The 16,073-nt window shown below is 41.9% G+C and overlaps 1 protein-coding gene across 13 annotated transcripts in view; it reads right to left on the bottom strand.

The window, feature by feature from the left end:
- The window catches only part of LOC111579000 (adhesion G protein-coupled receptor L2-like), an 85,791-nt gene that overhangs the window by 51,046 nt on the left and 18,672 nt on the right, over positions 1 to 16,073 (bottom strand). For all 13 annotated transcript variants that reach the window (XM_023286045.3, XM_023286052.3, XM_023286046.3 and 10 more), the window contains exon 2: positions 13,467 to 13,680. In XM_023286045.3, coding sequence (XP_023141813.2) covers positions 13,467 to 13,542 — 76 coding nt within the window. In that variant the 5' untranslated portion in view covers positions 13,543 to 13,680. The remainder of the gene's footprint in view (positions 1 to 13,466; positions 13,681 to 16,073) is intronic.

Consider the following 16,073-nt stretch of genomic DNA (forward strand, 5'->3'; position numbering starts at 1 on the left):
ACACAGGCAAACAGAAAAAAAATACATCTGTGAAACATACACTGTTGAGAATATAATGTTAAAGTCATTGCATATTAGGAGAAACTTCAGCACACACTAGTAGGGGTAGCAGCAGAACAAAATATGAGACTAATGGTATAAATTCTGGCATTCGGCCACTAGACATTTCATTATAATACCATGATCTATCTAATGGCCAGTAGATTCTGCTTAGCTGGACTGTTTATCACCTCATTAGGAGGCGTCAGTGTAGCCGAACCATAAGTGGAGGGCTGTGGGGTCACTCCATCTTTTCCAATAACCACTACAATTACCCAAACCTTTCAGAAAACCTGTCCAGAATAGTGGATGATAAAACACAGGGAGAAGTCGCCGGCTTTACTGCGGAGACTAATGATCGTCCCGCCTGCCATTCCTCATGGAAGGAGTGACGGGTTTATCACTGCAGCTACAGAGAACAGACAGAAAGAATGCATTTCATGGGGTTTTAAAATTCTGAGCGTTCTGGCTAAAACGCTCTAACGGACAGACACACGTGCACACACCATCTGCCTTTCACAGCCTCCTTCTTCTGGCTGTCCGCTGGCAACTCTGCCCATCTATCACACCACAACGCCACGATGGCATGCTCTTGTCAACAGAAGCCTAGCAATTGATTAGGCCTGTGCCTTGCCGGCCTCCACCTCTCTCGCCTGTATAGATCTTTCTGGTCATAGGCTAACACTACATCAATTAGGGGGAGTATCTAGACTGTGCTGGCGGCCTAAAGAACAAATTGCTTCTTCTCCAAACTGTGGATATTCTCGGTCTCATTAATGACTGTCTTGTCAACTTGTAATTGGGCAAGTAATGACAAATCTGTCGAAAAAGTTAATATATACTGTATATAAGTAAGGTTTTTTTTCGCTCTGTAGGAAGAGGAGAAGAGCTGAATTCAAGGGAATATATTTTTGGTTGACATAACTGGATGTTGCTTAAGATCTTAGGATTTAAACACAGCTAAGAAGGAAAAACCTTGAAAAAACAAAGGTTTCTGGATGTCGGCATTTTTATGTGTTGATTTCCATGGTTTAAACAAGTTTTGGGAGATTTTGGAAAGAGGGGAAGATTGTTTGTGTGCACAAATGTCAATGTCTTAGTGAGGTATGAAAAGCTTTTCATCTTGCGTTCTGTGCTTTGTTTGACTATTCAACTTTGGAGCAGTTGAAGATTGCGACAGAAGGGCACCAGCTGCAGGGAAAACGGTGTCAAGAAAACTGCAGCAAAAAAAAAAAATCTATAGCACAAACTGTGTAAGTGTTTGTGGAGAACAGGTTGCTCTCATTGTACTAGTACCTGAAATTAACATTAAATTACAAAATCAGTGAAGGAATTGAACAATGCTTTATATAGAACATCTAGTCAAATCACCATGGTGACCACTTTGACTTAGCTATAATTGGCTCTGATCCCTATTCTTGGCCTTGTTGACATGAAGCCTTATCATGCATTCTGGTCAGTGAGTGACTGCGAGGAAAGTAGCTTTTCAGATTCCTCCCCCTGAACTGCCTGCTAAGCAGTCTATTGAGCTCAAGAGAGCAAAGCGAGGGCCGGGACCGTGTCTCAATACGTTGCATTCTGGGAGTTTTTCTTCTTCTGCAGTTGACAGCCTATAATTCACTGCCGACAATCCCCCTCATAATACATATTTTGTTTTCTATCAACACCCTTGAAATTGGAAGTGGCACTGTGGCTCAGATGGGTGCATCTGAAACCATCCACATAGTGACACTCCGTGGCTTTTAAAACCCTGGAGATGAAACGAAAAGATAATGGAGGTTCGGTGTTGAGATATTGCCATTTGGCAACTGCAAGCGGCAGACCATAGCACACATGTTCAGGTTCATCTTTGCTGCTCTGCGTGTTAGCTCAAGAGTGCAGTCGTGACCAACCTTTAACCCTTAAACTCCACAGCTTTAGGACTTCAGACAGTGGGAGAAAAAAAATGGAGGAATGTTTGATCAAAAAAAAAAAAAAAGTGGGCCATTTTTTGGAGGGTAGACAGAATGGCAAGTCCTGGCACAGACAGAGAGCAAAGGCGTTGGTTGACGCTTGTCATCCTCCATTAAGGTTCCTTTGATTGGCCTTTGTGGTCCTGGAAACGGCAAACAGCTGCATGCAAATGGCCCTGTTTCCCCAAGGCTGGCCCCCATTGTTCTGGGCTTCGGTTTGACAGGGACGCTTTCTCTGCAGCATAAAGGAGGGTGTAGCCTTTAGACAAATAAGAGTGTCCCCACCGTGGTCACAGCAGGAGTACTTCAAGATTGTGTGTCTTTTTATGTTGTTTTATTCCCGATACTACTGGTAGCCAACATCTTTGGAAGAAAGAGCAAATCTTAGAGTCAAGCTTTTCCCCCAACAGCGGGAGATGCTTCCATAATCCAATATCCGGAGTGACAGAGTGGTCATAAAGCATGTTTTGCTCTGGTGGAGTTAAGATTTTCAATGGGAATTCATAAAGTAGGGCAAAAAATACGAGAAACATATTTACATTCCTAATATTAAGGAACAAAGCTTTGTCTGTGTTTTGCCACTTTTTCAGCCTCTTTGTTCTTTCATGAGCATTTCTAAACTGTTCAATAGAACTTTCTGATTGCTGGCCAAGGAGAAAAGAAAAAGAGCTTTAAAAATTAAAATCAAGAGACCACTGCGGTAAACCTTTCATGCACTGAATAAAACACAAGTAGACTTTACTGTCCGTGTAAATGCCTCGAAACTGGAAAAAAAGTTGAACAAATTCAGCTTACAATGTACAGAGACAGATTTTCGCATTTCTAAACCTGCACGTCACCCAGTGCCCCTACCTAAAATGTTCACAAATGCGGAACATGACCACCCATCAGACGTGAGAGACACATGCGAGTTAGGTGGGATATGAGAAAGGAGATTTGGGATTTACAATGTAACACCTGCTTTAAAAATACAGACAACACCCCAAAAACTCTTCACTATGCCACAACAGCTCAAATTTCATTTCAGCTGTCGAAAAGCGGCCAAACACTGAAAATCAAGTTGGACATATGGCACCATTTCCCATGACACTTTAGTCCCCGCTCTGGTCCACCTTGCTGGGAATTGTTTCTAAAGACAGTGTCAGACAAGACCACAAACCCTGAGGCTACACCCGCCTTTCCCAGACTACTGCTATCAGACACTCTTGATTCCGATATAAGTATTCTGAAATAGAAACTGGCAATATAGGACCGAGTCCATTTGTGGTTAGATGAAGCGCTCTGAGTCGTATCCGTTTTCTCTTTGGTGATATATGAATTCAGTGTTGCCACTTCAAATTCCAAAGTCACCATTTGCATTCATGGCTATCTCTTCTTTCACTGATTCGTCTCCTAAATGCTCTCTGGGAAAAAAAAAAAAAAAACTGTATGCAGGAGGAGAGACTCACATGCTCCATGTTGACGCCTGTCTCGTTGAAGGGGTTTAAGGGGAAGGATTTGTCATATTGCTGAGGCTAAGCGTGACAGACCCCGCTGCTACCTCTTAACTCCTCAGGTGGGTCCATTTAGAGAAAGCTAGATCCTATCACGCCAGTTGCAGGCATGTAATATTTTCTCTGTTGGGGGAGCAGCAAAACCTTAAACGAAAAATATGGCATTTTTCAGCCTGGGTCTTATTCTCATAATTGAGGACAATCTGACAACTGGGTTATGCTAACGTTGCACACAGCACCTTTTCTGTAAACATTCAGGAGGCACAGGTCAGGCGAAACGATGCATGTTGAGGCTGACTGCACAAGCACCCTAAAGCTGTTTTAACACTAAAACACTGCTATTGAATATTTTCAACATTTTCACACTTATTCTCTTTCTTGCTCAGAGTGAGGAAAGGACATTGATGCCACTCTCTTGTAGGTGCTTTGAAGCTCTGAAACAAGCAGCCAGTGATTTAGTCGTTTAATTAGAACACGAACTGGAAACGAGGGAAAACAGTCGCTTTTTTTTTCTGGCCAGAGCTAAGAAAATCTTCCTACCTGCGCTTTAAAGTTACCAATCAAAGCGACATATTTCATTCGCTTTATCCATCCAAGACTGTAATGCAAGACATGCTGTGGCTTTAAGTGGGTTATGACTATTTCCTATAGCATTTTTATTCCCATGATATTGCTGCGCTATAAAGACAAAGTGTCTGCACCTGGCCAAGAAACACGCTGCCTTCACTACTTAAATCATAATTACAAACAGCTGAGTGGAGAAAAAAGACTCGCACCAGTCTCTTACTTGTGACTTGAAGTTGGAAAAATCAGGAATTTATGATGATAATACTCTTTAGCCTTTTGGGGGGGAAAAAGCACCACAGTTCTTAATTAGATCAAAATATAATCCAATATTAACACGAATGCAATCTATTTAGCATTACTTTACTGAATGGGTCCTATTCATATTAGATGCTTTGTGTATCCTATATATGCTGCCACTTTAGTTCAAACTCAAAAACCTGACTGATGATACTCAGATATACCTACATTGACTTCCGCTAATTCCTTAACCAGCTGTTGAGCTCAAAATTTTCTGAACAATTTTCAGCTTTGATGCAACTTCAGTTTCTATCTGGGTGTACAATATTAACGACTACCCTTATTTATCACACAAGGATTCGGATCACTTTAATTGAAGTGGTGTTATTGCTTTAATTGCCTAATTTGTTTTTCCTTTGTATTAATTAGTTTTAATGGCTATATTTGTCTGATGATGTGCAGCACTTTGGTCAGCGTCTTGCTGAGTTTAAATGTGCTGCATAAATAAACTCACTTGACTTTATAGGAGTTATACTGTCGGTAATGGACCAGTACAAACACAAAAGTCGCTATTTCAGGCTATTTATTTGATTTGGCTGCAAGGTTAGCACTCAGCTAAGTGGCTGCTGTCTTCTAGCTCCAAATGCATCGTAAAGACACAAGTGGCGTTAATCCTGCTGTCGCTCATGCAAACAAACAAGTCAAAGACAGTAAGGCGGAGTTGTTTTGTCATGTCTATCTACCCTAAGTAGGATCATGACACATAAGAATCAAATGATAATAGTAGGGAGTTTCTTTCTGCGTGTCTGTCTGACTGAAACCAAAGCGTTAGAAAACAATTTTTTATTTTTTTTTCAAAACCTTTGACACAGTCGTGTTTTCCGAATCTTTACAACTCAGCCGCAAATGCAAAGCTACCATGACCCATTACTCAGATTGGCCGCAAATATGAGAATAAGACCAAAGCTGAAAAATACTGGAATTTTCCTTCAAACATGCAACCGCCTTTAAGAAGAATCTAACAACTCTTTGATGTACACAAAATATTTGAAATTCACAGACTGCTTTAATTTAATGTTGCAGAAATCACTCTCCGGGATTACACAACGCACGGAAAATGTTTAAGTTTTGCCACAAGTGATGCAGAGACGACACGGTGGATTACTTTGGTTCTCCAGAACAGCCGGCTCAGCTGCAGAAGACTGCAGATGAAGAATTTCTCCCATGGGAGCAAGAACTGAAGGGGAAAAAAAAACTGCCAGAAAGTGGAGGTTATAATGACTGTGTCTTAATTTGGTCGAGAAAATCAAGGTTTTCTCCTCCGTCGATTGGTAGGATGATCCCTGACCCTGTGGGCGTACATCAAAGAAAACTCGCACGGCAAGCAGGGAGCATCATTACATTACTAACATATGTAATCCTGTAAATGAATAGAAGGTCAGTGCTTAATATAAGTCATAACAGGAATAATTCAGTCAAAGAGATGTGACTAGATGTAACGTCTGCTTTTGTTTGGTCCACGGACACATCACTTGGATTAAAGGAAAGTATAATTCGACATTTTGTATAATCTACTGAGAAAACAATCTTTTCATACAGATACAAATAACAGTCACGAAGACTAAACATATGAAAGGAAAAAAAATGTTCGACTTGGAAGATGAAAAGAAAAAACCTATATGCTCCCCGGAGAGTGCCACTTTGACAGAATTAGTTCATTGCTTCTTCAATATCTAACATATTGTTGCATCTCTTCAGGGGAGTTGATGAAACACACAGAAAGAGGTGAGTTAAAGCAACTCTCCCATGTGCAGTAGGGGTGCAGTTTCACAGGTTTGATCTACCCTGAGCGATGCTTAACTCCCCTTAAAGCTCATATTTTACCCCTGCACTTAAACCCCAGCTGGATTTTCCACAGAAGAAAACGTCTCAGAATAAGTCAGGTGCCTCCCCGAGGGTGGGGATAGAGAGGAAAAAAGAGGAGGATGAAGCCAAGAAAGGGAGGTAGGAGGATTTGGATTTGTCTCCATCACATGCTTGTGTTCTCTGTTCTTGTTTGCTGGGGCGGAGTTGCCCCGTTTCACCCCTCCAATCAACCCCCATCACCTTCACCCAACTCTGCCTGCACAGAGCCCAGCCAGTGGGGTTTACTGAGTACGTCACACAGACGGGGTGTCAGGAGAAGCTGCAGCCGGAACACGAATTACACAAATAATGAGCCACAGACTACAACAATGGCTAGAAACAGAGATCAGGCCCTTGAGATGATAATGAACGGACAATTCTGATAAGAGACACTGACTTTATCTTCATGCACACACAAAGCTTTTAACACAGTCCCTCTCCACTGGCTCCAAGTCCAGTTGGGTACTTTCTGAACAAACCCACTTGTGGTGAAGTGGACAGAATGACAACTGAAGTTGTGTTTATGCAGATGAGATGGTGCAGTGCAATTTCACTCCTCGTTTTGCCATGAAATTGTGTTTCTTGTGTTTCATCCCAAAACAATTGTTGTGGCTTTTGTTTGTGCATGAAAACATTTTTTAAAACCCTCCTTTCATGTTTGATATTTTGGTTTTATCTTTTATTTTGACATACGGTTTTCATCTAATGCACATTTCACTGCACATTAAAATACAGTTTTTAATGTAATTAGTGCAGACTCTGTGCTGGCTTAGATTAATGTATGATTTTTATCAGTCATGTCTTGAGAACACATCCTGAGCTCTGGCTTACAATGTTCATCCTGCAGGAGCTCCTTGTCCAGAATACATGCTCTGCACCAGGACAGGATGTGAACATCCAGTCAACATAATTTGAAAAATGTGCCGGCCACACCTATGTGGGCAGTTCAAAGAAAATTAAGCCAAATATATGCACACTCTCAACAGACTGCTACAATTTGCTAGCCAGGGGTCACGTAATGACGGCAGCCGAGCTCGTATTTCCAGAAGTAAGATAATCTGCTCGCATGAGACAACTGTTGGCAGTGTAAGCTATCAGAATTTTCAGTAGTATAACACACTGGCTGCAGGTCTGACGATTTAGTTTTATGAGTTTCTATAGCAAAAAAAAGATTACAAAAGACACAATTTAGTTGGAGCACATTACTGAATAGCGGTAATACTTTCTGTGTATTTACTACAATGGCATTAAGCCTCATTATCATTTGCCATTATTCCTAACAAATGTTCACATCAGAGCTAGTTGCTCCTCTATAGTACATGCTGTACTGAGCAACAGGGAAAACCTTTGTGAGCTTTGATACAGCTCTGTTTGGAGTCTCTCTGAGACTTACCCGGAAAAGTCAATGAAAAAAACACATTCCTTGGCAATAACCCCCTGCTATCTCTGGAACACTGACCACTTTGATTGACTTGAGCGTGATGACCTTGCCCCATTCCCTTCCACCAGCATTCCGGTCAATGCGAGCAGAAGACAGGAGCGCTGATAAGAGATGCACAGATGGGGAGATCTTGATGACGGACAGTTTCCTGCCCCTCATCTTCGATGAGGCCATTGTGCAGTGCACACTCAATGGGGATATAGGCTACAAGAGGGGGTCAATACTGATAGCGTAAGGCAAACAAAAACGTTCTTTGTGCTTCGCTGTTTCTCTGACTTTTTTCTCGCTGCGTACTTATTCAATTTCCTGCACGGCAGGAGAGGGCTTCCTTATCTTAGACTGTTTATACCTGCAAATCGGCTGGTGGCCTTTTGTTTGCAGGTGACCCGCCCTGAGGTGACATTTAATTCCTAGACAAAAAGATGTGTAGTCATGCTCTATGGCACAGACTCTCAGCCTGAGGAGATTACTAATACAGTGAATGCAACAGAGCCGCATTCATGGCCTGTAGTGAGAGCTAGCCAGCAGATACAGAGAGAAGGAGACCCAGGCACACATCATTACACTGATTCACATCATATATGACCATTAGCCATGCAAAAACCAGCGGCAGAGGAGTCACAGCGGAGCCACTTTGAACTTAGCCTCTGACTATATAGAGGCTCCATCTAATAATCTGTGCACACACTCAAACACATTTCCGAGTCACAAAAAGCACATTTAGCAAATCCATCATAGTTTCAATTATTGATTGCCATCCTTTTCCCCCTGTCAACATTACTTTTAACACCAGCATTTACTGTGTAAATCACAAGCAGCAGTAACAAAAAAAATGTGAGACCTGAGCTGTTATGACATTTCTGATTTGGAGTGAGGAAGACAGGTAGAGATAAATGCATCATTTTGAAACAATTTTCACACAGAGTAAATATAATTGTAGCCTTCCTCTCCTTTTCTTTTTCTAACAGCATGTAGCTTTTTGTTCAAACAGCTTCTGTGTTCTTTTTACGCACATTATGTGTCTACATAATCAAGCTCTCCCTAACAAATTAATGCTGAAAATATATGTCAGAATTAAAGAAAAAACCGCTGGAGTGGCAGTGCTAAAAAAAAAAATAAATAAATAAATACCATTGCAGGTATTCAGAGCAGCAACCTGCTTTGATTGCTTTCGCACAACGTCCCTTTGGTGTTAAATGTTAAATGCCTGCTTTTGTTTTCGCACGTTTGTTTAGCTCTTGTGTTTTTTTTGTTCAAATGAATTAATTCTGACATGCCTCCAAGCTGTTTAAAAGTATTGGGTACATTGAACCACAAAAAAAAAAAAAAAAATCCGACAGGTTCTTGTTGCCTCCGTAAATACTTTTGTCTCGGTTCCAAACCTGATTTATGTTGTTGGCAAACACCTCCCCACACACAAAGGAAGGATAAAACTCTCCAGCTTTCTATAGAGCAGACTTGATTTTATTTGAAACCCTTCTGCTTCCTTTCAAGACTAAATGCATTACTTTGTTATGACAGCTGAACCCTCCTGTGAAGCAAAGACTTACACCTAGCAAATCCAAAAGTTTAGAATCAGAGGGAAACTACTTTGGGGTTGTAAGCTTGACTCATCTATTATTTGAATTAGGCTGCCTGAAGAAAAAAAAAAACACGAGCAGACAGCATTTAAGAAAGGAAAGAGTGAGGTAGGCATCTGGTCCAGTGTTTATACAACTTGTTACCCTAAGGGCCGTGAATTGAACAGCCCCGAGATGCTGCGAACAAGTGAGATTTAAGGCATGCTTAACAAATGGAATCAAAATGTCAGAAAACTGCAGCTCCTAGCCTGTTAAATGAAGTGTTTGTTCATCAGCTGGCCATATAACCGTAACTTTTACAATCGTGTCTAAACTCACAATAAAGCACAGGCCTGTCTCCTGAAGGGGCTTGGATGGAAACACTTCTTGCTGCTTTTGCTTTACCAAAAACGCACTCAGGAAATCGCTGTTGCAATAAATCTAGGATGACCCCATCAAGGGTGATATTATATTTCATTTCCTCTGAGTGAAATCTTGATCCTGGAGATTCATGTGACTCTGGCACATTTCAATTTCATGTTCTCTTATGATTCAAAACTTTCCATGTCCACGGTTATTATAAAAACAGCATATTGTAATGCAGTGTTGTACAGACGTGTAAGCAGTGGAGTGTACAGAAAATGAAACGCAGCAGGCAGCAGGCTGGAGTTGTGGTAAAAATGTTGACCACGCTGCATTAATAAATTAGAAAAGAAAAAAAACAAAACAGAAAAATGTGATGATTTATTTTGCTCTGTATGGCTCCTAATCTGCAGAAAAGTCCTTCAATCCAGAGGATGAACCCCTGCCTTATTTTTTGAAATGCTTCCAGTTGGGAAGAATTTCCATGCAAGACTGATATATCACATTTTTTTTCTTTCACTGCGCTTGTTCTCACCACACAGATTGACCAGTCATCTGTGAATCTCCCATGGTTTAGCTGATAATTCATGATCGCCCTACCATGGACCCGCAGCATTCAATATGAATTATAAAATGGCAAGCCAAGCATATCAATGGATGACAGACTGGATGTGTATGGCCCCGGGCCAGAGAGGAGTTAGAGCACAATAGCTTCCCCCCATTCAGTCAACCCCAGGACTGGAAATACCAGTGTGGCATGAGGGACGCTCCTCCATCAGCACAATGTATGGCACTGCTTGAGACAAATGTTGTGCTGAGACGTAATGTTAACCTTTACAACCTTTTGGGGAGCAGCACAAGCATGCTGGTTTGTTCAACTGAGGAATATTTCATAATCAAAAAAAAATCTCCCTCGGAGAGAAGCGTACAGTGTGTTACCCAGAGCAGCAAGGGCTCGGAAACTAACAGAAATAACATCGCAAAGAGTCTTTCCAGGAACCTACTGCTCCATTTTGAATTTTCTTCACACATTACTCTTGTGTCTACTGAATATATATATGTTAAAAAAATGTATACATATTAATGTCTCTCATTCACACACTCTTGTCATGCTGGAACAATCCCTAGGACCTAAACAAACATTGCCTCTTTGCTCTGATCTCCATCTCTGTAGATCTGACACAGCTACAAACACAAACCATTAAATCTTTGACATTTCCCTTTTGTGCAATATTTAGATACGAAGGCCGAGGCGCCTGCTCTCCTTTTGGCATTTAAACACAGCAGCCAACCAAAAGTGTTGGCATTGACTGCATGACATAATCACCCTCCCAAATCTGTCTTTCTTTACTTTAAACACTCAGATAACAGCTCTCATTCAGTCACAGCAGGTATGTGTCTGTGCACTCACCCCACCTTTGTGGCTGCTCCCTTTGAATCTTGGGGTCTTCTTTCATATCACTAGACTGGGCGATCTCAAACATATAAAACAAATCTAATACCTGCATGACCTAGTTTACTCCAGCTGGAGCATCATTTGATAGATCTGTTATATAACGGCACAAGGATGGGGAGGAAACGGAATACAAATAATGAGAACAAGGTAGAGTATATATGTAATTTAGATCCATGTAAGCGCGACACTTTCCCGGCTCATTCATATAACATTTCAAACATTAAGATTAAATCAAGCACCCTTCTTGAGACTATTTGTGTCACAGTTTCTGCAGTAGCAATTCAGTGTGTTTACTTTGGATAATTACCTCTCTGACCAGTAGTTCTCATTGTTAGTGGCTGAGTTTGCCATTCCAGCACAGGATTAAAACTGCCTTCACACACACACAAGGGACTCAGAGCCAATGATGCATGCATGTAATCCAGCATTACTGTTATTCATTTTATCGCTTTACCTCCTCATCTGAAGAATGTAAATCCTATATGTCCTCTCCTTTTAGCTCTGTTTTTGGTCCACCAACTTCCACAGAAAATGCACTTCAACAACTAAATGCTACACTATATTAATCAACTCAGTGCTAACGGTGGCCGTTTACCGAAGAAGTAGCGTGAAGAGTGCGTTCATCAGAGGTTTTCTGCATAGAGAATGGCTGTCTACTGCAGAAGAAATAATAATACAAGAGCAGTGAGAGTGATCTAAAACAGTAAAACTGTGGATGCAGCTAAACAATGAGCTGGAATCTGCTATAAAACTGCAGAGCTGAGCACAGATGCAGCTTCAGGTGAAAATTCTTTGCAGGTTTATCATGTGTGATCCTTTTCACACTGACATTTGAGACACTGTTATGATAAAAAATATGGATTATAGCCAGTTTAAGGATTCTAACTTTAACTGAAAGCCATTTTATAGAAAATGCCGAAATCCTCCAGGGCTTGATGCATTTGCTACTATTTCCCTGGTAGCTGTCGATACCATTTGATTTTGCACAAAGTTTATCCAAACAAAGGCCCAACTGGTCTTCATTCTTCCCACTAGCTGGGAATGTCAATACCAGGGGAGAAAAAATCACTTTCTATATGTCAATGAGCATTTCAAAGCAGGAGGAATGTTTTGGGTGAAAATCATAACCTGATTATACTCTCTCCTGGTGAGGGACAGGAGGTAATTATCAAGTAGAGTTTTCGTTGCAAGGACTCTGATGGAAACGTAGATCATAAGCGCAGGGATGCAGGCCCTCAGGGCTGGACAGGCTGAAGGTGAGTGGCATGTGGACAGAATCAGATATTGTTTTCAGATGGACTCTCACACACACACACACACACACATTCCTTTATTGACGGATGGGCAAATATGCATTCTTAGGCCTGAGAGCCCTCACATCAACTGAAACCTAAAACCTGCACTTTCTGCATACCAAAGCAGTATTCCTCTTTAAGAAATTCAACACAAGACTATTCAACTCAGTTTCTAAGCCAGACCAAATCAGAGGGCTATTCTTCAAGTACCTCTGTAAGACTGTCTTCCATATTATCTACAAAAAAAGATGCATCACAGCTTGATAGAGTGCTGGAGTAGCCTGCTCCATAGCACACTGTCTTTGTTAGAGACAGAGAGAGAAAAAAAAGGCGAAATCCAAATTGAAAAGTAAGCCCCCAAAATAATGTGCTTCAGCATCTATCTGTAATCAATGCTTGGCACACAGGCATGTGATTTTGGCTTACTTTGTTTCCCTGTACAATGGGACTGAAAGGGGAAAAAATGTAATGATCATCATTAAGCAGACACACCAAAATCAGTGGTTTTGATGGGCATGTAACTGACGGGACTGTTTTGTGACAATACTTGTAATTACAGCCAAATGTACTGATCAAAAGTGAGGGAAGGAAGCAAAAAAAAGAGCCCTGGGATGTCACTGCACACAATTAAAAACATTGACACATTCTTTCGTGTCTTCTCACTCTGGCACAGAATCAAATGCCCTGCTTTTGATGGTTTCAGGTGTACTGGCACCTTAGAAGTAGCTGTAAATAAAAAATGCATCAATTCTCTGTGGCTCCACACCCGCAGAGTACACTCATATAATCTATTATGAAGCTCATCCTGCAAAAAATATGTAGATATGAGCCTTTAGAGGAAGAACTCCATTTGACACACCGTTTGATTATTGCTCAAGAAGCAACAAAATGTGCCAGTCAAGGTGTCCATGGGTGGGCAGGAATATTAAAGTTCAGTACGAAATGTTTGAAACACCGTTTTTTCAAACTTCAAGGGTAAAACCATAGAAGAAAAACTCAGTAACCTTGCCACATAACAGCTCTTCACTTCTCTAGTGTGGCCACAACAATGTGTGCTAATAAATTCAACACATTCATAAGCTGAATAATAAGTGGCTTCTTGAAAGGTTGACTATCACATTAACACTACTTTCTGCTATGCAGTTCCATGGTAACTCACCTTGTGAACAGTGAAAGCAAAAGAGAAGGAACAAGAGGCAGTGAAACACTGGACACCTCCACAGTGCAGAGGCCATTGTGATGCCGTATGCAAACGATCCAGGAGCCTGATTGCTAATAACAGCGGTTCAACGTGTTGCAGTGGGAGCGTGGAAAGCTGAAGCAACGTCAACGATCAGTAGTTCTCGGAGAAGCATCACCAGTCATCTTTTCATCTGGAAAAAAGAAAGAGGGGAGAAAACTGCATCAAAACGGAGGAAATGCATGGTGATCATTAACATCATCATCATCATCACTTTGTTGGGTTTAATTGGAGTCATTTTGCATTCTACACACGTGTCCTTTGAGAGTTCATGAATTGCTTATGAAATGTAGTCAAACAAATATGTGAACGCCATGGAAACTAAATCCCCCACTGTTGTTTGATTGTGTAAATAAAAGCATTTTTCAGAACATAAGTTTGACAGAAATATTAAAACTTTGTTCTCAAACGTTCATGAGGGCCCCGACATGAGAACAAAGCAGATAGCGTGCCTGGTGCCCGGCACTTATTTAGCACTCGGCGGCGTGTTACAACTGAATGTTTACACTGCCTCATTCTCCCCCTCTTCCCCATTCCACCTTCCCCATTTACTCCCAGATCCCCGCGGGAGAAAGCTTGTCGCTCCGGCAACACGTTCACACAGGACGCCATTAGAGACACGGTTGCTTTGTGAGCTACTTTTGTCTCCTTCCTTATCAAGGGGTGGCAAAAACAGTCCTTTGTCTGCAAGAGCAGCAAAAGGTTAGAGCCTGAGACAGACTAACACACCAGACAGATAAGCTGCTTACCAAAGTCAAACACCGAGGAGGGATGCGTTGTGTCATATGTGAAATGCCACAAACACACACATACACACAGACTCGCACATGCATGCCCACACAAACGTATAGTCAAAGACATACACATTCCCTCTGATGTGGACACACATGCAGAGGAAACATCCATTCGGAAGCACACACAAACAGACATAATGTATCTTGTTTATTCCCTTGTGGCTGCCATTCAGCATCTCCCCAGTGCGCACATACACGGATCCACATACACAGGGTCGTCACTTAGTAGCCATCACTATGCAGAGGAGAGTAGATGTTTCCTGTTTCTGAATGCCGCTCCTTCAGCGCTACCCGTCAGCCATCCTGATTATTTTATAATGAACCTAAATTTGAGCAGCAGAGCAGTCAGCTCTGATCGCTTTCTGGGCCTCTCTAATGCGCCTGGATATTTTTGGCAATGCGAAAACCCACAAAACATGGAAAACTTTCACATTAGCATACTGAGCAATAATTTAAATCACTATTAGATTCATTCTATACATGACCAATGCCTGGTAGAGGGATAACGGTTGAATAAAAGCCCACTGGATATCCACCTAGCCCGTTGAAGCCTGCAGTATTTATTTTCATTTGAGGTCACCCTGGCTGAGCAGTTGTGCAGCACGGTGTGTGCCAAGGAAACACACATGCAGCTAACTTATAATTTATCAGTTAAACTTGGGTGGTTTCATTGGAATTGTGGTTTTATTTGTCTCCCGGTTGTTTATCTGCCAGTGGTGCCGAACCAGATCAGATAAGGACGAACTGGAGGGGACTTGCTCTCCTGCATGGCAAGTCTCACGGAGGCTGCTCATAATCTCGAGTCGTCCAACAAGACTGCCACCAGTTCAATATTGGGCAGAGCACCAAGTCTCCAGAGACACACGAGACTTCTTCCACGGCCATTTATCATCGGTAAATATGAGGCCCGGGGCCACGGGGGTAACCGTAATGGTGGTTGACAGGAGGAGATTGGAAACTGTTGGGGGGACATCCCCCTGCCCTTCTGGCCTGCTGGGCCTGCTAAGCCATGCAGCCCCTCCAGACACCAGGGGGCGAGAGCCTGCCAGGCCTTGCGGATGAAGCCTTGCCCTCACCACACTGGGGTTCTTTCTCCCGATCAGCCGTCGCCCCGCTGAGAAACATGTCTCCTTTCTCCCTTAAGCTGGCAGAGGACACAGCCATGCTCATCTTCCTAAAAACACTGTTTTGTTTGGTGGGATTTCTGCACTGAATTGGTCCGGACTTGAGATAAAGGGATTAGGCGATTAACATTAAGATGCTTTACACAAGTACTGACAGACGTATCATAATTTCACATCAGGGGACGGAGGGAGGGGAAAGGCGGCTATGGGGTGGGGGGCTAAGATGTTCTCAAGCAGAAAATGATTTTAAGAGGTAAGTGAGGCATCGTTAACCCCTCGGAGATTGTGCAGAGGAATTATCTACACTGAGCCCCCCTGAAGCCTGGGAATTGAGGTTACTTGTTACTCGGCCAGCGATTTTCACATAATGATCTTCATGTTCCACTGAGGCAGATATGTCTAAAAAAAAAAGCTACACAGTTATGACTAACTGTCACCACCTCCACTAAATGTAATGAGCTCAAACATATAATATGTATAAGAGGACAAAAAAGTTATTCATTTTCATCTGTGCTTTGGGCTCCTCTTCCTAGAAAAACAAGAGGATATATACTCCCTCAGGTTTTCTCTTTCTATTAACTGTATATCTTTCTGGAAGCTAGACAAAA

Source organism: Amphiprion ocellaris, chromosome 10 (genome assembly GCF_022539595.1).
Source record: "Amphiprion ocellaris isolate individual 3 ecotype Okinawa chromosome 10, ASM2253959v1, whole genome shotgun sequence".
Classification (NCBI taxonomy): Eukaryota; Metazoa; Chordata; class Actinopteri; family Pomacentridae; genus Amphiprion; species Amphiprion ocellaris.